We start from the raw sequence: 23,582 nt of genomic DNA on the forward strand, positions 1-23,582 counted from the left end.
TCTGAAGATCTCCCCAGAGCAGACTAACACTCAAGTGCCAGGTATCATCATCACTCACATAGTACATTGTTTCTCCTGCAACATGCAGACTCCTGCTTTGTTCTTTCACTCATAAATGGTACAGTGGGTGGATCATCAGTTGTAATCCAGTTCTGTGCTTACATGCAAATCACAGCTGGTGTTCGCCCAATAGCGTAAATGCATGCAAATTAGTTTGCACAGTGGAGGTAGAGCGCTTTGTGTAATCACGTGCTTTGATGAAAAAAAAAAAAAAAAAAAAACGGGTTCAAATAAAGTTCGGCCAATTTTTTGGTTGCGCTATGCCAGAAAAACACCAAATGCAGATGTGAGGACATCCAAAAACCCACATTAAGCTTAATGACATTGATTGACTCCCTTTGTTGTCCTATTTAGTCACATACCATATTCACCTCAACATTACATACAGTAATTAGAACAAAAATAACATCAGTTCGTGGTGTTCAATAGCAGGGCAGTGTGATTAAATTGATCCCTATCCAGGAAGCAAATCTGGATACAGATCACATTTTGATAGGTATAAATGGAACCATGTGTGATTGAATATGTGGCAGGTTCAGTAATGTGAGGTACCAGTCTGCTCTATCAGGCCGTGCGCCATCAATCCACAGCTTAACGTGTCCACTGGAAGGCACCACGGCGGCAGCGGCGGCGGCGGCACATGAAGGACATATTCCATTTCCTGCTCCAGCAGCACTATCAGTGTCCCATTCCCGGGTTAAAATGGACCAGGCCTCCCGCCTCCACAAGACAGATGCTGCACATCAGAAACACTCGCACATGCTCTCACACACGCGCAGGCAGCTGGTGGGCTGAGTGAATTTCCATGGCAATGGGTGAACTGGGGATGGTCAGCATAAAGCAACAGAAGGAAGGTGTGCTACGTAATCACCTGTGGGATTTGGGGAGCCGGAGAGACACTGTGTGGGTGTGTGTTTCAGGCTGGTGCCCTTTCATTTCAGGAAATGAGAGCAATGTCTTATAAAGGCAAATAGTGCACATCTTTTTGTTTTTCTGTGTAAAAATTTCATGATGGAGGCACAACTAGAAACCAGCGCTGTAGCCCAAGGAGTTTGTGAACAGGTGTATACATTTGCTTTCAACTTTGATGACTGGGTGCGATTTCAAAATATCCAATTTGCTTTGAGTTTTCCTTTAAAGCAAGAAATACTACAACTCAACAAAATACAACAAATTATGTTGTTTGTCCTCTAGAACAACACTTTACACCTCTATCATAATTTGTCAGTGCGTTCCAAAACAAATCCCTGTTGGACAAATAACTCAGTTTTATGATCCGACAAGACTGTGGTTAAGGTTTACTTATGTTAAGGCTCAAATACATCTTGGTTAGGTTTTGCAAAAGATCATTGTTTGGGTTGAAATTACTACTTTGTTAAGGTTAGGGAACGCTCGCAGTCATGGTTAAAAAGACTTTAATGTTGCCTAAGCTGGAAACAATAAATTAAGTCAAGTGTTTTGTTGTTGGTATCCATCCACTCCGATCCTCTCCATGCCGACCTTTTGGCTCTATAATAACAGCCATAAATCATTTGGCTGATACAGGGTTTTCATAGTTTAATGTCATTTTTGAGCTGAAGCTTAAACCTTAAAATACCTTAAAAGAGGTTTCCCTATTTTAGCACATTTACTACAAATCGTACATACTTTATCTCCCAGTAAACTGTCTTGATATTTTGATGTTTTTTTTTTTTTGTTTGTTTTTTTAACCATTCTAGGCATCCATTAACTTCCATTCGTTTCTGTAAAATATATATATATGTGATTCACAGACTTGACATTTGCTTGAAAGCTGTGTGCTCCTGGAAATCAATGGCTGACCGGAGAAGTTATTAAGAACCAAAAAAAAATCCCTTGTAACTTTCACTACCAAAACATAACCCCAGTTTGAGTTATTTCTCCTCACCTAAACCTCTCTGTTAGCTAACATCTTTCTGTGATGATGAGCAGAAGAAAAGAACATTTTATTGTCACATGGACCAAATTGTCGTGTTGGAACAAACCATTTGGCCGTTGAAACATTTCATTTTCATTTCTGTGTGTGTGTGTGTGTGTGTGTTCATGCAACTCCATCTGAGAACCAGGTGGCGTTAATGGATTCCAGCACTTTCACCACAGACTTGGCATCATGTATGTTCATTGAAGACTAATCAACAGAGCGCAGTGTGTGTCTGGTGAAACTGGCAAGGTTTTAAGCTCACCCTGAACTTTTAATTAGTCTGATTATCCAAACAGCTGTCTGCAGGCGCTCCCTCTGACTTAAATGCACACGCACACGCAGCGTGATAATGCTACATATGAGGCTGCCGTCGGGTGCCCTCGGAGCGGGGTGTGATAAATATTTGTCAGCGAGGCTCCGGTGACAGCGCTCCGAGCTCTGACTGACTGTCAGCGCATCCTCCACGCTGGATCTTTCTTGATAGAGTCGAAAAAGTTTTCAAGCCTCTGCAGGAGACTTTGACTTGACTGTCACAATCCCGCTGAAGCTTTTGTTTCATATTCTGAATGTGTTACTGTACATGTGCATGTTCTGCATTTATGTCCATCATGATGACGTTGTGGGCTTGTTGTCACTCGGGCTTGTGTTGTCTTTTATTGCTAACTTTGTCGCTGCAGCAAGTTGTCACAAACTACAACTTTAAATTCAGTTTCTTAGTCAGGGGTTTACTACAGGTGATCATTTGATTCTATGAATGTTTATTTATTGAATAATAATGTTAGAGAGTCTATCCTCTTTCATCTGCAACTTGAGAACAGCAGAATTACATATTAAATAAAAATGTATGATTTATTTTGCTTAATATGCAAACCTCAGAATGAAATGAAAACGATACAGAAAATTCTGTGTAAATACGACATTTATGTCGGTTTCGGTCTCCTCATTGCTCCACACTGATCTGATGTTTACTGCTTTCATTCTCCTTGGATGTTTAAGTCACATGCTTCAGTTATGTCATGATTTATTGCAAAGTCTATTTCCAATACATTTTGCAGCACTTTGGTTCATTGACACAGGCCATACAGGCATAGGTCATTTTCCACCTGAGCCAAACGCAGGAACATTTTTTTTGCAATGATTCAACTTCTTTTTCAAATTTTCGTGTTTCATGTTTCCGCTCAGAGTGTTTTATGAGCAAATTAAAAACGGACATAAAAACGGGCAGAAACTCACAGAGTGGTATGACATGCAACAAAGGTCCTCTGGCTGGTACACTCAATTCCAGCTCGACACGGGAGTTTGTGTGGGAGTTCATGTGGGAGTGATGTTCCTTTGGTGGCATGCTTCAAGATAGAGGCTCCAACATTTTTGGAGGTTTACCTTTTTTGGAGTAAAGAGATCACTGTGACTTCAGTTTCAGATCAAACAAGTTAGTAACATGAAGGTGTCCACCCTGAAGTTGGCGGGTAGAAATTCTGGGTTATCTAGGCAATTGGTGGATTGATTAGTGTCCCCATAAACTTTTCGATTTTTATTTTCTTTGAGAAGTAAAAATCCAAGTCAGTGGACCAGTGAATACCTTGTTCTCTTGACCTCTTTTTCCATGTCAATGTGCTTCTGTGGCCTCTGGTCTAGTGACACTGGAAGATACACAGCTATAGAGTCGGGATTTCATGAAAATATTCCATCTTTTTTTCAAAGAATCATGACACTTAATTTCTAGTTGCAGAAAATAGTTATTTACTCTGTTGAATTTATATTAAACTCTAAATTGATCCTATGAACAAATCGCTGCACCGTGCAAATTATAGTTTTTAACTGCAAACCAAAATTCGATATACCATGAATAATTCATCACGCATGCAAGCGTGATTTACCTTGATGAAAACAAAATGAATTGGGAAAACACAGGCCATGTGTTCAGAGCTACCATCTCTTTAAGGCTGAGTGCCGCTCCTGAGAGCTTCACCTGAGTTCACGTGCCGCGGCGGCAGTCAGCGCTCCTCTGCGAGCTCCGGGGAGGAGGCAGTTAGCCGTTATAGCGCCTCTTTTCCCGCAGGAACCAGCTGCTCTCTTGTTTTTCTGACTCTCCACAGGCTGTTCTTTCTCCTCCCCGCTTCCCGGGGGATTTCCACGGCACCTGCTCAGCTTAAATGGTGGATCCTTTTCTTCGACAGAACAACAACAATTTTCATTCACCCATCTGTTTAGGAAACAGTTGTCATACCTGCTTGGGGCTCTGAATGTGCTAGAAAATGCTTCCTAAAATGCAAGTATGCATCCTTTCATCTTGTGTCACGCTAAGATTTTCTTTCTCATATATGTGCAGCAACGTTTCTGTTACCTTTCCCCAAGGTCGAAGTAGAAATAATAACTGAGTAATGGGAATAAATGCATGCACCTCTATCCTCTCCTCTCCACTCTCCCTCTGTCATCCACCTTCCCCTGTCAGCAGCATCACATATCAGTGGCGTCATGATAGCAGCAGGAAGAGCTGATGAGGAACAACCTCGAGAGAGAGAGCGAGCATGGCATTTGTTTAAATGACTTCCTTCAGCCTCGTACACCTCGCTGACTCCAGACCAGTGGAGCAGTTGCTAAAATCTGACCCTCATTGCGTGTGGACACACACACACACACGCACGCACACGAAATCTATTTTTGGATACACGGCCGAATATTGGGCCATATTGAGGAGAGGTGCAGACACCAGTGTGTGTGTGTGTGTGTCTGTGTTGTAACTGCTGTTCACTGCCACTGAAAGGATTCGTATTCTAACTTATTGTTTTAGCTCAGCTCCTCCTGATGTTCGTTGGCTGAAAACGTGAGTTAATTAGCGGAAAATGAACAATCATTTTCATAATCGACCTATTGTTTATGTCTGTGATTCGCAAACTGGTAAAGCAAAGCAAATGCAGGAGAAAAATCATGGAGAGGTGGGAAAAAGTTTAGTTCAGCCTGAGTCTGGGAACAATAACTAAAATAACGGCTGCTCTCTAGCTAGCAAAGATTTAAAGATTCAGGTTAGCGGGACGAGGGACAGATTTTTGAGAAGGAAGAGAAGAAACCGGTTCTGGAATATGGAGAAGCCTATCCTTAAGTTCAAGAGCCTTTTATCTTCCATCCATCCATCCATCCATCCATTTTCTTCTGCTTATCTGGGGTCGTGTCGCGGTGGCAGCAGGCTAAACTCTGTAGTCCACGCCCCTCTCTCCAACAATGCTTTCCAGCTCCTCCTGGGCGGATCCTGAGGCGTCTCTTCCAGCGAGTTCTGTGTCTCCCCCGGGGTCTCCTCCTAGTTTGACGTGCCTGGAGAACCTCCAAAGGGAGGCGCCCCAGAGGCATCCTAATCAGATGCCTGAACCACCTCAACTGGTTCCTTTCGACATGAAGGAGCAGTGACTCTACTCTGAGGCTGAGCTCAGCCACCCTGCGGAGGAAACGCATTTCAGCCGCTGAGGGTCGGGACAAAGATCTAAATCGAGAGCTTTGCCTTCCGGCTCAGCTCCCTCTTCACCATAATGGTCCGGTACAACGTCCGCATTGTTGCTGACGCAGCAACCGATCTGTCTGAAGCCAACACATCCCCACCATCTGCGAAAAGCAAAAAAAAAAAAAAAAAATGCAATTATGAGACACACTCCTCACCTCAGCTGTGCCTTGAGATCCTGTCCGTGAATATCACGAACCGGATCGGAGACAAGGGACAACCTTGGCACAGTCCAACACTCACTGACAGCGCGTTTGACTTCGTGCCGAGAATACGGACACAGCTATTCCTCATCTTCTATCTTTGATGTCTGAAAACTCTGGGCAAACGCTTTGTTCTTGATTATGTTATTTCTGGCCCGTTGTTTCCAATTTTGCCCCGTATTTTGATGAAAATGTAATTGATCTACCTGTTGGGGATAGTTCCAGTTTATAGAGGAGGAAATCTGGCTGCTTTCCTTTTGTTTTATATCGTTATAAACTGAAAATATATTTGGGGTTTTGAACTGTGGGTCGCGCAAAACAAGACATCGCCCGCGGCTCTTGGAAATTGTGAGGACATCTCAAAGGACACATTTACACACACATGTCAAAAGTCTTCACGTGCTTTCATAGTTCTCTGACATTACGCTCATACTTGTTCGGCTCCATTAATATGCAGCAGCCATTAAGGTCAAGCTGCGCTTGTGGGCTTTCCCATGTAAATACAGGCACATACATATGGAAAAAGATGTGATTATTAAAGGAAGAGGGGCGGAGATAAAGGGAATGATTGCATGACCAGACAACACTGATGTTTGAGTAAACACACAGCAACCTAATTAGTAGGAAAGGTGTTCTGTGGAAGTCAGACACAATGTTTAGTTTCATGATGTGGTAGTTTATAGTAGACGAAGGGCAGAGCCAGGCCGTGTGTGTGTGTGTGTGTGTGTGTGTGTGTGTGTGTGTGTGTGTGTGTGTGTGTGTGTGTGTGTGTGTGTGTGTGTGTGTGTGTGTGTGTGTGTGTGTGTGAGAGAGAGAGATGTGGCAGGGGATGGCTTTTAATCTGAAAGAGGCATGTGAAGCAGGTGCAGTGCCCCGTGCCGCAGACGGGGGGCGTTGTAGGACATGAGAATCTGGAGGGATCCGAGAGGAGAAGGGATCTCAGTGCGATAGGTCCCCACCGCCGGAGCCGCGCTTCGACGGTCGCTCTCCCTCACTCACTCGCAGCAGCACACACTCTCTCTTACACTTCTTCCCTTCTCCTCCTCTTTTCCCGCTCTCTCTCTCTCTCGCTGTCTGTCTCTCTCTCTCTATCTATCTCTCTCAGTCACACACACACACACACACACACACACACACACTCTTTGCCTCGGTGCCACTCATTTTGCCGCGCTCTCCTGTTTCATCTCTCCCACCGTGGAGTGCACAGAGAGGTGATTGGACTCCCGGTGCTGCCTGGCAGCGGCTGCATTGGGGCAAACAGAGACAGAGTTGGGGACCTGAGTGACAGGACAGTACTGTGTGTGTGTGTGTGTGTGTCTGTGTGTGTGTGTGTGTGTGTGTGTGTGGTGTGGGGGGGGGAGGGGGGGGGGGGGGGGGGGGTTCCAGTGGGGAAAAGATCCGGCGCAAGATTTCGTCCAGCGGAGATTATTTGCATCACAAAACCTGTGGAAAGAGGACTCTGACTCTACACTGGATGAACAACCAGTGTCCGCGCAAGAGGTGCCATTTAGTGTGTTACTATGTGCATGTGTGTGTGTGTGAGTGTGAGTCCGCTCACCTTTTCAGTATGCAGATTCATTGGCTTGGCTTCTTTTCTCATGCAAATGTAAATTGGCTGGTCGCGCTGCTCCACGTCTCTCTGACAGACACACAGATGGTCTCAGCGCGGTCTCACTGAATTCAGGTTTGCATGATTATAACGCAGCCTCCGTGAGTGAGTTCAGCTCTGGCGGATTAGTGCATGTCGGCGTGTGTTTGTGTGTGAGAGTGTTTCGAGAAGCTGAATGTGCTAAATAAAATACCCCCCCCCCTTCCCTAAATATGACAGAAAACTTCCGAACTATGTGAAACATGAATTAATGTGCCGCTCATTAATGTGACCCACCTTCTTGTCTGAGCGCTTTACAGTCTATTGCGTGTGTGTGTGTGTGTGTGTGTGTGTGTGTGTGTTCGGCTGCATCATCATGTATGTTATATGCTCTCAAACATATATGCCTGGATGTCACTGCCTCCGGATCACAGAGAGAGGAGGTGGTGGTGGTGGTGGTGGTGGTGGTGATGGGGGAGCTAAATGCTATGTGGCGCCGTGCCAAGTTGCCGCTCTAAAGAGGATGTTGAAGGTTAGACGAATGTCTTTCCAGCCTGTGCACCCCCCCCCCCCGTCTGCCTCTCTGCCTCTTTACCTCCACGCAGAGGAGTAACAAGAATGAGAAGTGCGTCGGTTCAAGCGGCATCATGAGGAATCCCTTAAGTAACGTCAAGTCGAGCTGCCCCCCCCCCCTCTCCCCCCTCCTTGCCCCCCCCCCCGTCCTGTCCTGACTCCATTTGAAATGTGATTATATTAGTGTGTGGCAGAGTAGATAGATGGAGTATTTGTTGGGGGGGGGGGCGTGGAGCTGATGCTTATTTTAGCTTTGCTCTCCCCTCTCTACTCCCTCATGGGATTTGCCCTTGCCTTCCATCTCTCTCATCCCCTACCTCCATTTCTCTGTCGCTTCCTCCATCACTTATTTTTTTATTTATTTATTTTTTTTACATATCTTCTTTCTTGCTGAGCCAGCGAGATGTACTGGTTGAAAGTGGAAGTCCATTTATGCAACTGGGACCGCTGGAGAGATGAGAGAGAGGACAGAAGGGGAGGGAGGGAGGGAGGGAGTGCTCAGGTGAGGGTGAGGGGAGGGGGGATGGAGGTAAAAACAGCCCCCGGGGGAGTCCGCCGGTGATTTATGTGTAGACATTTCTCCACACGTGTTTGGCCACCGCTCCAATTAACACCTCCACCAATCCGTGGCTGCTCCTGACAGATGCTGAAGCTGAGACAGAGGGCAGAGTGTGTTCATTAGTGTGGGCTGTGTTTGTTTGTTGGGATTTAGCAAATTCAAATTGTTTTTGCCGTGTTTTTCAGTGATTTTTGGGTCGTTTGTTTGGAGCCTCCACTGCTCGCTCTTGGAAGTTTGGAAGTTGCATAGAAAAACAGTCGGAGGCGAGCAATGTTTTTCTGGGTAATTCATAAACACATTCAGCTGTCCCCATTTCTGATTGAGGCCTGATTGCGTTCTTTTTCCTCGAACCGTTCCTTTACCTCTGCAGTCTACAGCCCCGTCACGTCATGAGTGATTTGATTTGGTGGAAGAGGTCTGGTTCTGATTACTATCCCTTGTGTTCCTCCAGGGGGCGTGATAGACAAGGACCTGCGCCACTACCTCAACCTGCGCTTCCAGAAAGGCTCGGTCGACCACGAGCTGCAGCAGATCATCCGGGACAACCTCTACCTCCGCACCGTCCCCTGTGAGTTACCTTCCTCCCTTTACACCCTTGTTACCTCACCTCACCTCCTTGAGTGAGGCACTTGTGCTGTTTCTTCTATCTCACTGAGGCTGGATGACCAATAAAGCAAAGTAGGCTGCTGCAAAGGGACCTCCAGGGCCCCCTGAAGCTCCAGGTTCATTGTGTGGCAATGTGTTTGTAATAGTTTGTTGCATTACAAAAAAAGTTCAAAGGGTGATTTCAGACATTATATTGTGGGACATGAAAGTAACAGATTAAAGAAGCCCAGATATCACCATGCAAGCACGGTCCCAACTATGAGTCAAGCTCCAAAAATACTGGATCCTGCATTTCCCATAATGCAACTTAGTGGTTTTTTTCATTACATCCACCCTGCCTCTTATACACCCCCATCTTTCAAACCCCCACACCTCAAGTTTGTGATACAGACTTTGTGATATTCATTTTAACATTAACCCTGATGACGTCACTATGACATCATCAGGGTTATATATATATATATATATAGAGAGAGAGAGAGAAGTTTTCAGGAGCTGACATTTACTCCTCATGACGCGTGAACTGATCTTTATGTAAAAACAATGGAGCGCCCCTTTAAGAAAAATCCTCTTAATCATCATCCTCCGTCTCGTTATGCTGTTTTCAGTTTCAGGACCTTTTTATTTTCTCAGTGGATGTGCTCACATGGTGCATATCTATAAACACAGTAAATCATACGGCAATTCATTTCACCTTGGACCACTCATTGACTTGTTCGGCCTGTTAGAGATCCCCCGAGACGCTCGGAATCATGCAAAGCCACATTTCCACAGCAACTGTGCAAATCTGCTAATAGCCACAGTTTGATGTGATCCAAAGCTCCGCAGCGAGCGACTACGCAGACCTAGAGTTGAAATTGATTCGTCATCCTCTGTTTCCAAGGTCAAAGATGAACTGTCAACCGCATTGTTTTTTTTATTTCATTAGTACAAGCCTATTGACACAGAACAAACCTGGGGCCAGGTAGGATGGAGGAGGAGCTGAGGGGTATGTGAGGGGAGCATATAGAAGCATAGAAAGTAGGAGGAATGGGGGGGGGGGTACATATACAGTCAATATGGACTGTATGTACTGGATATGTTCAGTTTCCCATCTGAGAACTGTGTGTGTTAGATACTTGCTTTCCATTTCCCTCTTGGCTTCAGTCCCAAATCCCACAATGGTCTGTCTGTGGCTGTAATTGATTAGCTGCTGGAGTGTTGGTTTGGGTGGAATCGGACTTGTCTGGAACTTGAACTCTTTAAAATGAAGTGTTGACTGCAGCTCTCAGTCTCTAATTAGCTGCATTAGCTGCTCCGCAAGAGTACACAACTTAGCAAGTGTTATGTAGACAATCAAAGATACAGCCTTTGGAGAGCTTTAAGCTGTTGATACTTGGTGTTTTTTAGTTCAGGAGATCATTTCAAACTCAACGCTTGTCTCATGGTGTGTGTGTGTGTGTGTGTGTGTGTGTGTGTGTGTGTGTGTGGCCTTTATCAGTCTTATTAAGCCCACAGTGCTTAAATGGGCTTAGACTTACTGATGTTTAATCCATATTCTTCTGAGTCCTGTTTGCCATTTGTTTGCTGAATATATGCTCATCGCCATCAGTCAATAGGTTGTGATATTAAAAGGTGTTTCTTTGTGTGTGTACAAGCTGTTATCTGTCTATAGCGCGTGTTAGCCTAGCCATGCCTTTAGGCCCAGCTGTCTGGTGGCTAACTCTCCCCTGAATCCTTAATGGAGATGCATTCTTCAAGGCCAGGAGCAGGCCGATTTCACTGGAGCCACTTTTCCGTCTCTCCCCCTCTGAACAGACAACAGGAGAGACAAAAAAAAAGAAGAAGAAGAAGAAAAAAAAGAGCTATTTGTTTGCAACAGAAGCGTAATTTTCTCTGATAACCGCTCACAGAGCCGGCGCCGCTGAGGCATCGGAGATAGAGAAAGAGGTGAACAGTAAGGAGTGAGAACAAATGGGAGAACAAATAGAGGGAGAAAAACACAAAAGGAAATGGTTGTGCGGGGGGGAGGGGGCTTGATGATAGGACACGGACTATGATAACCACATAAGTAAATGGACTGCAGATAAACTGTTGCAGAGAGAGAAAGGGAGGTAAGGGAAGGTTAACTGGTGCATTAATGAAGCTTCAACAATGGGCCTCAGTGCTGCCGAGAGGGAGAGGCTTAGTCATGACTGAGCTGGGCTTTTTATATCTGGATGGATGGGTGGCTGAGTGGATGGATATTCTACATGTGGTTTACCCCTTGAACTTTAATGCATGGTGCCCGTGTTGGCTTGTATGATATAAGTGTGCTGGCATTTTGACCATGACTCTCTTGGAAAACGAAAAATCTAGATCACGAGAGACCTTCTGCTCAACTGAAAGGTCAAATGACAAAATATGAGAAGCGACGTACAGCAACCTTTCATACGATGACAACTGATGGCTTGATGGAAGGTTTGGTATAACGCTGATTAGATACTATGATACCTCAGTGCACTGACGGATGGGTCGGGACGCTGACAAACAAATAAACTGACAAATAGACTAGAGAGGTTCTGTCTCTCTACAGTACAGGAACCTCTCCAGGAACCATTTTAGGAACTCTGGGTTTTGGGAGGAACTAGCCGACAGTACATGTAGTTTCTGGGCGGCAGAAAGACCCCTGCTCTGGAGTTAGTACTTTCCAATGGCCCAGGAGCTATCATAGTGGAGATTGCTGTACTGGATATTTCTCAGATGCCACACAAACGTTGAGGTGGCTACAACTTGTGTAGCACTTTCTTGTTTAGTGTGTTTTTCATGTCAATTTCGTGACTGTCATGACAGTTTAAATAAGGTTTGTTCTGGGATTTTCAGTCTTCCTTCTTGTGTGAAAATCATGGCTAACAACCCGCAGTTTTGGTTTAAAGGCACCAGACCAGGGTAGGAGAAGAAGAAGGAAGACTCTTCTCTACAGTTGAGAAACTGAGAACTACATTGGAGCCTGATCTATGTTAAGTGATAAATCTACAGGGAGACTAAAGGGCGAGAGAGAAAAGAGAATTATAAGTGAAAGATCTGAAGTAGTTCATCACTGCAATTTAAACATAACCCTTGAGTGGTAAAGAAAAGACATTTTTCTTGGGGATGAACGCTGACGGGCAGACAGTGGGGAGAGTTACTGCCACTCATACCAATCGTGGAGCTTGGACGGAGTCGGCCAGGGCAGCTAAGGCTGTGCCAGCTCTTAGACAAATTGCCTGGTTGAAATCCAAGGTCAGAGCGTTAATAGCCTGAGCCCATGTGAAATCAGGCCTATCGTCTGGTAATCCACATAGATTTGATGTGGGAGATGGAGAGCGGAGAGGAGTAAGTGTGTGTAGACTAGTCAGGACGGCTAAGTGGGCTACACTTGATCGAGAACGGCTGAATTATTTAAGGAAAATTGAACTGAAAAACATTGCAATTAAATATATGGCTTATTTATTTATTTATTTATTTATTTATTTTTTATAATCTTACTTTCACACAGTTTCAAGACTCATTTATAGGCAGTGTGTGCACTTTTATTCAGAGACCCCAGAGCCTAGCAGAAAAATATTTAAAAACATTTTTAAATATTTGAACTCATTTCCGAGCATTTGACTTAGCGCGCATGTATTTAGTGTAAACTCAAACATTTAGAGTAAATAACTTGAAGGTTGGGTACATCGACTGAAAGATTAGGGGGAAAAAGTGCCTCTCATGTTTTCCTCCAAATACTAAATCAAATATAAATATGTGCAGCGCCTCTGTTGCATGGAAATAATAAAAAAAAAATTTAAAATATGAAGGTCATCAGGATTATATGACTCATTTTCCAAAAGCCACCGAGTCTTTCATGTACTCATTACACTCGTTTCTTTCTTGTTGTTTCCTTGCTCGGCTGCTTTCCTTCTTCTCCCTTCCTTCAATCCTTCCTTCACACCGGCACACACACTCGTTCCTGTCGTTCTCAGCTGTGCCTTTTAGCTCTGTGGACTCAGTAAAGCACTTAGCGATGAGCGAGCGTGGTCTCTATCTTTGACCGGCTCTGAATAATAGAGCTGATGATCATGAGGTCAACCTCAGGTGAAAAGGTGAAGAGATGCTCTGCCAGTGTCTCACAGCCTCTTTCTCTCCACCCTCCCTACATCTAAATGACAAGAACGTGTGCATAATGACTGTAGCTGTGTCTGAAACCAGTCCCAGTGCTTCTATCTACTTTTTGCCTTTTTATTTGGTTGTAAAATGTAGAGACTACATAGTGTCCTAAAACATGCCCGGAAAATAACTAATCCATTGCATATTCTGTTCACTACTTTTTGATTGATAGAATGTTGTGTAGCAGAAATCCGTTTGTTCTTCCTGCTTTACAATCGTGTCTTGATGCCTCAGGTTTAACACTTTGTTCAATAGTTTATGTCAGTGGTTCCCTGCCCGAGGGTCGCGACTCACACAGTTATGTGGGAAAAGTGAGAGAGTCAACAATGGCGTGACTGTGGACACAACCTATGACTGTGACTAATGGTATTGAATATAGCACATGAAAAAAAGTGGGTTGAAATCTTCCATAATGGCATGTGCACTGTAGTTTTTATTCACAAGGTCAAGATATTACATTTCCTAATAGTTCCACTGCAAACCAGAAGGAGAAAGAAACTAACAAATCGACGTAATTTTTATCACATTGATGCAAAAAGTGATTGTGTCCAAAGACTGTTCTCTGTTGGTGGAGCGTACGATCAGGGACAGGGATGTCGTCTTTGTCATTTACAGATTGGAAATTTCTCTGAACATCCAGGGATAGTAGTGTTATGTAGAGTTAGCCAGCTAGCTAGCACCATTCGTCATTTTGCGAAAGGAGGTCACTGTTACGTCTCTGATTACTCAAAAACCTCAACGCCAACCCTGGGATGGGGGCTGGTGCATGATCGATCGGCGATAATGGCGATAATTGGCTGGATCTTATCCTGAGCCCGTCTTTTCCTCGCTCACGGGACTGAGGGCAGACACGGATGTCGTGTTACTGCTGTTGGAAAAGTTGGTACTTGGTAAAATAGTTTGAATAGTGAATAGTGAATTACTCTCACTGCCAGAAGGGGGACGCGAAAGTTCTGCATTGCAAACTTAAAGGCTGTTTTACCGAAATTGCACCCACGTCACGTTCACTTCCTGAGGACAAAATATTTTTGTCTTCTCATGGCAGATATCGCCCCACCCTAATGGTTCCCATTAAACTTACACCATTACACTTGCGGGAATGCTGGCTCCACTGATAATAGCTCAGCCACCGCGTTAAGAAGGAAGAAGTGGTTTGATAACAGAAGAGGGACTCTTAAACAGTACATCCCCATGAACATCCACAAATGGACACTTAAGGGTTATGGAGGGTGTGATTGCATGTTCCCACATCTGTCTTTAAAGTGTGCAAGTGCGTATCTGTTTTACAGCTTTGTAAACTTGCAAGCCCTTGCATTTTTGCCTGTGTGCATTTGTGTGCTTTAGCCTTTACATGCATGCACAAACAACATATGCCTTAATAGCAGGAAGTAGTGGTGGGGACTGTGAGTTAATGGGGAGTTTGATGCCCATAGGGGCATTGAGTTTGTGTTAATGGCTTGGGCAACTGTGCGCGATACCGATGGTGTTTACTAATGAGAGAGAGAGACAGAAAGAGACTGCATGTCCATCTGTCTATCCACAGTTGTTGGTTTGATCGTCTTGGAGTTGTACAGCATAGCAGGAAATATGAATCTCTGTCTCTCTCTCACTTTCCATCCTGCTGCTCCGCTGCACTTTCCTTATCTTTACTTCCTCCTTTCATTATCAGTTGTATCTCGCTGGAACCTATTTTCTCCTTCTTCCTATTTTTTTTTTTTCTGTGCATCAGTGTGTGAATTTTGTTACAAACAAGATGTCTGACTATGCAAATACATTTGTTTTCAATTTTCTGCACATCTTAAAGTCCAGAATGTACACCTCAAATCTGAACTCTGAAGGTGTCTGTAACTGACCCTTCTCTCCTTGCTTAGTCTGCCTGCCTGAGTTTTTGTTTAATAACCTGATGTCTGATGGATGACAGCAATAATCAGGATAATAAAAAAAAGATGAACAGCTCCCCAGGGCCCCTTCATTCATTATTTAGCATCTGTGAGAAACGTAGGGTTAGGGTAGGTGTGATTCCGGACAGAGGTGGGCCTCATTGTGGAGCTCTGTGCTGGGACCCAGCAGACTTGAGGTGATGGAGGTGATGGTGCATCGTCTGTTGTTTTTTGTGTTGTCGAAGAAACAGAAACACCTGCTGTTTGTTCTGCTGGTGTATTAATTTGTCTCTTTATATTTCTCTTCCTCACAAAGGTTAGGCAAACCAGACAAATACCTTTAGTCAGAAACTCACTTTCTGCCATCCCTCCATGCATCCTCTGTTCTCTTTCTCCTCTCACTTACTCATTGACTCGTTGGAGACAGGGTGGGGTTTCCATGGCAACTGTTTCCACTCCCCGTCTGCGTCAAAGGCTCGACTCCTCTTAAACTCTCAGCCCGCTTTCTTTTTTCTTCCCTCCTCTTCGAATTCCTCTCTGTCTACTACTTCCCACTTTCTGCGAACGGAAGACTCCAGGTCAGAGAAGTGTGGAAACGCAGAGCAGACGCCAAGAACACGGCCTGATGGAGATGGGATTTGAACCCATGGCAAACTATTCAAATCAATTTCAGCAGAAATAAAGCATCCATGTGATCCCTGACTTTTTCAGATACGTGTTACTTTGACAAGCAATATCCTGTCTGCCATCATTCAACCCAGCTTTGTGTGTGTGTGTGTGTGTGTGTGTGGTGCATGGGGGAGGGTGTGAGGTGTTGACTGACAAGGCGGGACACAGATGTGGATGTGCCGGGTGGTGAGCGTGACACGATGCTCGATGCTTGGCGACAGATGCGGTCTACTGACGCGACAGGGAAGAGGTGTGGAATTTGCTCCCTAATTGGCCCTCATCACCAAAAGACAACCCCCCCCCGGCTCACACTCCGACTGTCCTCTAACCTTGTCAGTACAGTAATGGTGTCAAATAGACAAATCCATCAGGTGGTCTGCCTGCGGTCACCTCACCATGATGCTGTCGCGGGAGCTTCCTGTGTCGTCTTCGCTATAATGATCTGACGTGTTTTGGGGGACTGAGAGAGATGGAGGAGGAAATGTGAAACCTTGATCCTTCTCAAGAGAGTTCTGCCAGACTCTAACCTTTAGTAATGTAATATGTTATTTACAAACCTTCTTATTTAAAAGCATTTACGGCACCCGAACCCACACGGAGCCACTTTTCCACACTTTGAATGTGCCAAATCATTAATTTTGCAACGCATTTATCGTTTTGAGTAAGAGCTAAGTCATTGATGGCACAGCGGCGGGGATCTTAATGGAGCTCGGCTCCACCATGTCTCCACTGCGCTCCCATGACATGTGACAGCCCGCTGGATTTTCCAGGAATACATCTGTGAGGTGCTAGTGATAGAAAATGACAGCTCCTTTAAGTTAGAAACTGGAGATAATCAAAACTGGTGGGGAAGAGAGTAAAAAATGGACCTCAGCTTGTTTAATTGTGTCCACGAGGAGTAGTCTAAGTATGTCTTATTCACACGGTGCTGTCACCACTGAGCCTTGGGCGCAGAGAGGCAAAATTCAGCTCGGTCAATCAGAGGTGGGACGTTTCTTTGGGACACAGTCTGTTAGTTTGCTGCATGTCCTACAAATCACATATTGAACAGAGCGTAATAGATAAAAGGTGTTATTCAGTAGATTTTACAGTGAAAATGCAACCTGAAACCCTTAATCCTCACACCTTAGCTGCAATTTTTCACACTATCATCTCATATTTAGAAAGAATATGTCATCATAACAAATGTGCCATGGGACTTTACACAGTCAGTGCCTCTCTGGGACACTTGAACCTTCCCGTCTCTCCTGTAGGCCGACTGCTGTTATTGCCTCCATCCTTTCTTCCCACCAGCAGGTAGAGAAATCCCTTTCATTAGATGTTCCTACAGTGTAGTGTTTTTAATCCGAGCATTAAAAATCCAACAGTCCCCACTGTGCATTTCCACGCTGTCCTCCTGGCGCTATCTTGCCTCTCAACGCTCGGTATCCATTTGGCAGGACAGCGCAGAGAAGTGCACTCCATAAACCACACTTTACCACCAAGCTGAGAGTGTGCCGGCCTTATCTCTGCAAAGCTAAATGGAACTGCAAACCTTGAGACATCATTTTAACCCCCGCCTTAAGTTTTACAAAACTGTTTTTGCCTCCTTGTCTTTAAACAATGACACAGCAGAGACTAGGATTTAGGGTGTTTATCAGGAACAGTTGCAGTGTGTGTACGGGATATGTGATGGTGCTGCTGGCTCTGAAAAATATGAAATGCAGAGAGGCTTTAGAGTGGAAGTGAGTTGTGTTTTTGCACTAAACAGGAAATACGTAAGTCTAAGCGAGCGCACTACAAAATGTGAAACAAATGAAGAAGAAACTTCTAAAATGGCTGCCACAGACACTGTGCTTGTGAGGTTGTCTCGTTGTAGAGGACTATGTAGTGAGCTCATCGGTAAGATGGGAAAACATTTTTGGACACTACTGTTGTCATTTTCTCCGCACTGTTGTTCTGTGTTTAAGCACGAGCGCAATGCATGATGGTACATATTGCTTGGATAGAGACCATCGGTTGTACACTATTGTATATACATTATATAGGGTATAATAATTCTCACTATGCATTGGGACAGCGCTACAGAAAGACAACTTACTATATAGCAGAGGAGTGATCGGACACAGAGCAGGTGTTTTTGTTTTGTCAGGATGTGCGTGCAGGTGTGTGGGTCTAACTGAGCGCTGAGCAGGTTTGTAACAGATACTCAGTCACTTTTGAAACAATGGAACCTTGATTTCTCTCTTTTCCTCTACTCTCGATTTTACCTACTAAAATGACAACTATCATTACCTGCTGCAGGGATTTGTTTGACGAACATTACGCTTTCTCGGGGAACGTTGGTTGGAGTTTTGCTGGAGTGTAAATAGAGAGAGGGACAGAGACAGTAACGTTAGCCTAAACTCTGATATAGTAGCATCAGGGCTCCGGCTTCCACGCAGTGTGGAAATACTGCATGTGCAAAGCTAGTTAGCTGGACATACTAAACATTTTGCTTTCCTATGCTCTGAATAAGTTTTCCAGTATTACTGATGGTTTTTGTGACCGAATCTTGCAGGTTGTGATGGTGACAAAACCTGTAACAAACATGTAAACACCTGACAAAGTACCCAAGACCATCTCTGTGCTAGTTCCTGCTAAAGTAGTACCACAGTTCTCCATGACGACACACACACACACACACACACACACACACACACACACACACAAGGTGAAAACAATATCAACCACACGCTGCCATGGCTGATAGAAATTGACCTTGTGTGCCATTTGAGGTGTCTGTCAACCTCCTTCCACCCCTGTGTGACTGGTGGCGCAGGTCACTGCCCGTAGACTGAGGACAGAGAGGTGCGCTTGATTCGGTCCACAGAGCAGCTTGGGGACACGCTGACCCACAGCCGTAATATGGCCAGAGCCTTTGCAGCCAAAAGGGCGTTTCTTAGGCCAACCGTGGGCCAGATCCCTCCCCTCTGAAAACAGCTGCCCACACACATCCTTTTATCTATCAAACATGCAGTCTAATAATTTGATTATGACCAGAGGAAGGGAGTACTCTGATTACAGCAACTGTCATGTAAACATCCTAATCATGTTATCTCCCTCATATCAAGGTCATAATCAGAGGAAGCATAACTTGATTAACGAATCTTGGTTATTCATCAGTCTCTGGAATTACCTGTGTCAGGTAAACGGCTCGGTCTGTTGTCTTTCAGGAATCTGATTCTTAACCACAAAGGTCACTCAGACTGAGATTTGATTAGTGCAGCTTTAAGGCATTTAAAATCTATATTTCTATATCAACAACTGATGTGTAATGTGGAAGGGTTTTGCTCTTGGTAAAGAAAGAAAAAAATAATATTTTTTATCACCCATCTCCCCTCACCTCTGTGGAGTGGTTTAGTATCTTTCAGCTCATGGTTTTGGTTATACGGCCCATGACTCAGATGTTTTAGTTCAAACAGCAGCATCAGCATCAAACAGAGGCAGGACAACATTAGCAACTAAGTTAGTGAAGCTAGTGGAGCATTTAGCAGCTAAAGAGCCAGAGTTTTCCCTCAGGAGTTGGAAAAGAGCAGACAGTGCTGAAGGGAGAGTGAGTATTAGACTCTTTTGTTGTGGCAGGGGATGAATGCTGATGTTGCTCTGTCTGCTGAATTTGTAAATGAGCAACTGGTTTCTCCCACGTTTTATTATATCAACTCTGTAAGATGTCAGTGTTGTTTTAAGCTGTCCTCAAGTGGCCGACAACCTTATTGGGAGTGTGTAGAATGTATAGATGTGTGATTGTTGCACGATTATTATTATCACAATTTTTTTTTATACAATAATAGACTGTATATAGAGATGGATGTAGTGTTTGTGATGTCACCCATAGGTTTTTGAAGAGTGGTTTTGAAGCTCAGAGTGGGCTTCTCCACCGTCGCCATCTTGGCAGGGCCTGACTCCACCTAACTCCTGGCTAATCTAAAAAATGGACAAAGACATGGGGTGTGTGTGGAGCCGAGACTTCAGTGCATGCCGGTTTTTTTGACAAGCATATGCTCACCCACCTGTCAACCAGAGTGGCCTCAATGAAATTTAAACGGCTGAACCGTTTTTTTGTACCAGGCTGAAAACATTTAAAAAAGAAAAACATGACTAGTATTGTTTTGAAATATTTTTTAAGGTCTTCTTTTGTAAACCCCTCTCTGTAAACATCCTCCTCAATGGAAATTCCCTTGATAAAATTGCATACTTCTGCTGCTGCCTCCCACCTGCCTCCCCACTGATGTAAGATGGGCTTTAAAATGACACAGTTTCCGTTGTAGCGATTAGCACCATCCATCGTAGAGACCGGAGCAGTCAGCGGGGCCACAAACCAGAGAAGAGAATCCCTGGGATCTGTCTCATTAGAGACAGTCTCACTGTCACAATTCTCCAGTCTTAGCAGCATTAGCCTTCCCCATCCCTCATGTTAATTACTGGGGCTGTATGAGTAATTGGCTCCTCTTGGATGCTAAAGCTAAGGCAGGGGACGGGATTGAGACCGAGAGGAACAAGACAAAGCAGAGTTCAAGGTAAAAGACATCACAGGTTCTTTTCAAAAGTGAATTCAGAGCTTATTTTTGTGTTCATGAATCTAGCTTCAGTATTTGAGGCGAAGGTTAGGGATCATTCTCACTCATCGCTGGGTTCTCACAAAACTTTGCTCTTCTGCTCACCAGCCATTTCTGTTCCTTTTTTGAACATAATATTTGTTCTTTTCTTTATCCTTCCCCTCCTGTGTTTTTCCATCAAGTCTGAGCAAATGAGCTGGGACACAGCGTCCAGCGGTAAGGTGTTCAGTCACCCAGGCTGACCGTGAATCATGCCCAGAGGGCTGTCTGAGGTATTGCTAGAAAGTTGAAAAATATCCTGCAGCTTGGTCTGATTTTGACCATCATGTCCCAGTAATATACAACCATTAATTTAGTCTGGGAGGTCTCTGCAATCAGAGATCCAATCTGTGTAGCCGCTGCTCTCTGTGGCTCTAGATAATAGCAAGACAACTGCTTAGTCTGCTCAGCCGACGTGCTCACACAGACATATCAGAGCTCTGATTCTGTTTATCCAAGCTCCTAATGAAATATTCCATCTTTGCCACATCAGTGGGATGGGGAATTGAATGTGCAGAGCCTGCTATCTCAAACTGTGACCTGCTAAATGAGGGAGACGTCTGATTGTCTGTATCATTATTTGCCACGATCAAATAAGCTTCACACTACAAATAATCTATTGAAAAAGTAATGATATTACACCAGGATGTGTATGAACTTACCTGAGATGGCGACGCTACGGAATGAACTGGACAGATTGAAACTCACAGAACCTTATTTGATGTTGAAGCTCAGATCTCGAGTGACACAGTGGTTCAGTTTTTCAAGGTGTTTCATAAGAAACCCACAGGCTGTAAAAAAAAATTAAATCTAGCAGGCCCCGTATGTGAGATGCTGGTCTCTTTTATTCTAAAGTGCATGGTGCAATGCAGCAAAAGTCATGGTCAACCTTCTCAGTGGCTACAAAAAAAGAGTCTTACCCAGAAAAATCTGCACATCAGTCAATGCCACAATAATGAACATTTACAGGCTGTTTGATTGTGTGTGTTTTGTTTAAATTAAATTCAACTCTTTTTATTTGTTATTATGTACTGCATCTTGTTTTTGCTGCTGCAGTGGTCGCCCTGGGTGATCAAAGTTTGATCTTATCTTCAAACAGAATTACGACGTACAGTAGCTCTCCCACAGGTTGATCTGAAGCGAAGGGTTGAATTCGGGTGCAGCGGGTCCTGGTTAATGTGAATCTGACCTTTTTACTTACATTGGCAGGGTTCAATTTTACAAAATGTGCTGTGAAGCGATTGCTGTTTTTGATTTGTTCATTATGCATATTGCGATGGGGATTTTGCTGATGTTTCAATTTTTTTATTGGAGAAGAGTTGGGCTTCACTGGAGTTTTTGATCAGTTCTTTTTTTAAATCTTACTTTGCTCCAATTATAAGCCTGTAGTGGTTTTCGGATTTAGCTTTTTCATGTTCAAGTGCTCATATTTGTCTGTCATCATGTACTCGTGCTGAGCGGCGAAAATGTGCAATAATGGACTAACCTTATTTTTTTAAACTAAGTTGTCATCTTTAAGTTTTAAAGGGGCCATTTGAGCATGTCAGAGTCGATGTATTCATCACACTGAGAACTACTCAGCCTTGTGCTCAGAGAACTTCTCAGTGTGCAATTTCTTCTGATGCTCTGGATGACCTTTATTAATGTCTGAGGAAACTGATTCAAGTCATATCACTTGAATGATCTCAGCTTTTATCCATTTGCGCTGTGGGTCCGACCCAAGGTTTTTGGAGCTTGATCCATCAGATTGTCAGATCTGTCTTCCTCAGAATAGACAAACAGGTTTATTCATTTATTCTAAGTTTCAATTTTTATTTTCACGGTTTTGCCTATGAAAGCACAGAAAAAGCAGAGAGTTTCAAGGGAGAAATCGGGTACCCATGATCATTTCCTGTGTCCAGAGTGATATAGATTTAAGTGGTGTGAAAATACCCATTTTAAAAGATACAAGATGTAACTTTTCTACATTAAAATGTCTAAAAATGACTAGTCCCATGTTATGAAACATGTTATGTTTGCGCATACGTCAGCATTGTGGTTGTATTTTAATCTGATGAAGGGTTTTAGTCATCGGACATCTGGATCGGTAGTTATCAGAGAAAACAGCAAATGTTAGGCAGCTCAGTTCCCAGCCCCTCTGAGACATCCTGTGCCTGCCAAACAGCATCAGAGAAACACTGATTTTTAAAGTGAAACTGCTTTACTCTGTGTTTCTTCTGGTTTTAATCCCTTGGTCAGTTTGTTATGGAGAAGAGGACACCGCTGTGAATGACTCGGCTGCTGGTGAAAATCCTGAATCCTCCTGAATGTCTGGTTCATAAGTTATCATAGAAACAATTGAAACAAAGGTTAGCAGCGGTTTTAGCTCCCAGCCCTTCCCCCTGACACGTCCTATGTCTCCCCGTACAACATCAGGCAAACACTGACTTTTAGTGTGAAACTGCTTTATTCAGTGTTGTTACCGTTATAATCATTCGGTCTGCTTGTTGTGGAGAGGAGGAGACCTCTGTGGATGATTCAGCTCCTGGAAACTTACAGTGAATAATACTTTAGGGTTTCAGTTTTTCTCCCTTCCTGAAGAGTTTGTTGTTACAAGCCATAGACTTTCTGATTAATGGTACGTTCTTTTCCACCTGGCAACCGCGCCGTCCCGTGTGTACCAGCGATTCCAAATGCTTGGAGTCATGGTGCTCATTCACTAACACGATGTTCAAGACCTCAAATACCTCGTAGTTATTTGATAGTTTACAATGCACCACACCAGTGGTGAATTGGACACTGAACAACAAATGAGTAGCGAAAGCTGACAGATCAGCTTCTCTCGCTGTGTGTACGGCAAATTATCTCTCAGCAGTGCTTTTGTTTATCTTGTGTCTCTCTGCTTCACTCTGATCCTGCCTTGCCCCAGAATCTTTCCACTGTACAACTTTAAAAGACAAAAAAAAAAAAAAGAAAAACATGCAGTTGTTGAATTTTCATGTTATCACCCAATTCCACAAAATGCATGCCAGCACTTTGTGTGATTCCTGCACACACGCGAGATATTTTGCAGTGTCATTTTTATTCATGGTTGTTCTGATAAACAGCACTTTCTCCCACCACAGAAAACTTGAGGCTCTTTTCTCATTTTCTGCCTCAACCTATCAGTTTACCGAAGGAGAAAAAAAAAATGCACAGCAGTTTATTCGGCTCAGCTCTCCTTTACCTCCCTCCCCTATTTCCTCCTCCTCCTCCTCTCCTCACTTGTGTTTGC

The 23,582-nt window shown here is 44.0% G+C and overlaps 1 protein-coding gene across 1 annotated transcript in view; it reads left to right on the forward strand.

The window, feature by feature from the left end:
- Positions 1-23,582, forward strand: part of magi2 (membrane associated guanylate kinase, WW and PDZ domain containing 2) — a 215,526-nt gene that overhangs the window by 55,410 nt on the left and 136,534 nt on the right. The window contains 1 exon segment of the mRNA XM_022749101.1: positions 8,864-8,980. Coding sequence (XP_022604822.1) covers positions 8,864-8,980 — 117 coding nt within the window.

This window comes from Seriola dumerili, unplaced genomic scaffold (genome assembly GCF_002260705.1).
Source record: "Seriola dumerili isolate Sdu_G_001 unplaced genomic scaffold, Sdu_1.0 BDQW01000138.1, whole genome shotgun sequence".
Taxonomy (NCBI): Eukaryota; Metazoa; Chordata; class Actinopteri; order Carangiformes; family Carangidae; genus Seriola; species Seriola dumerili.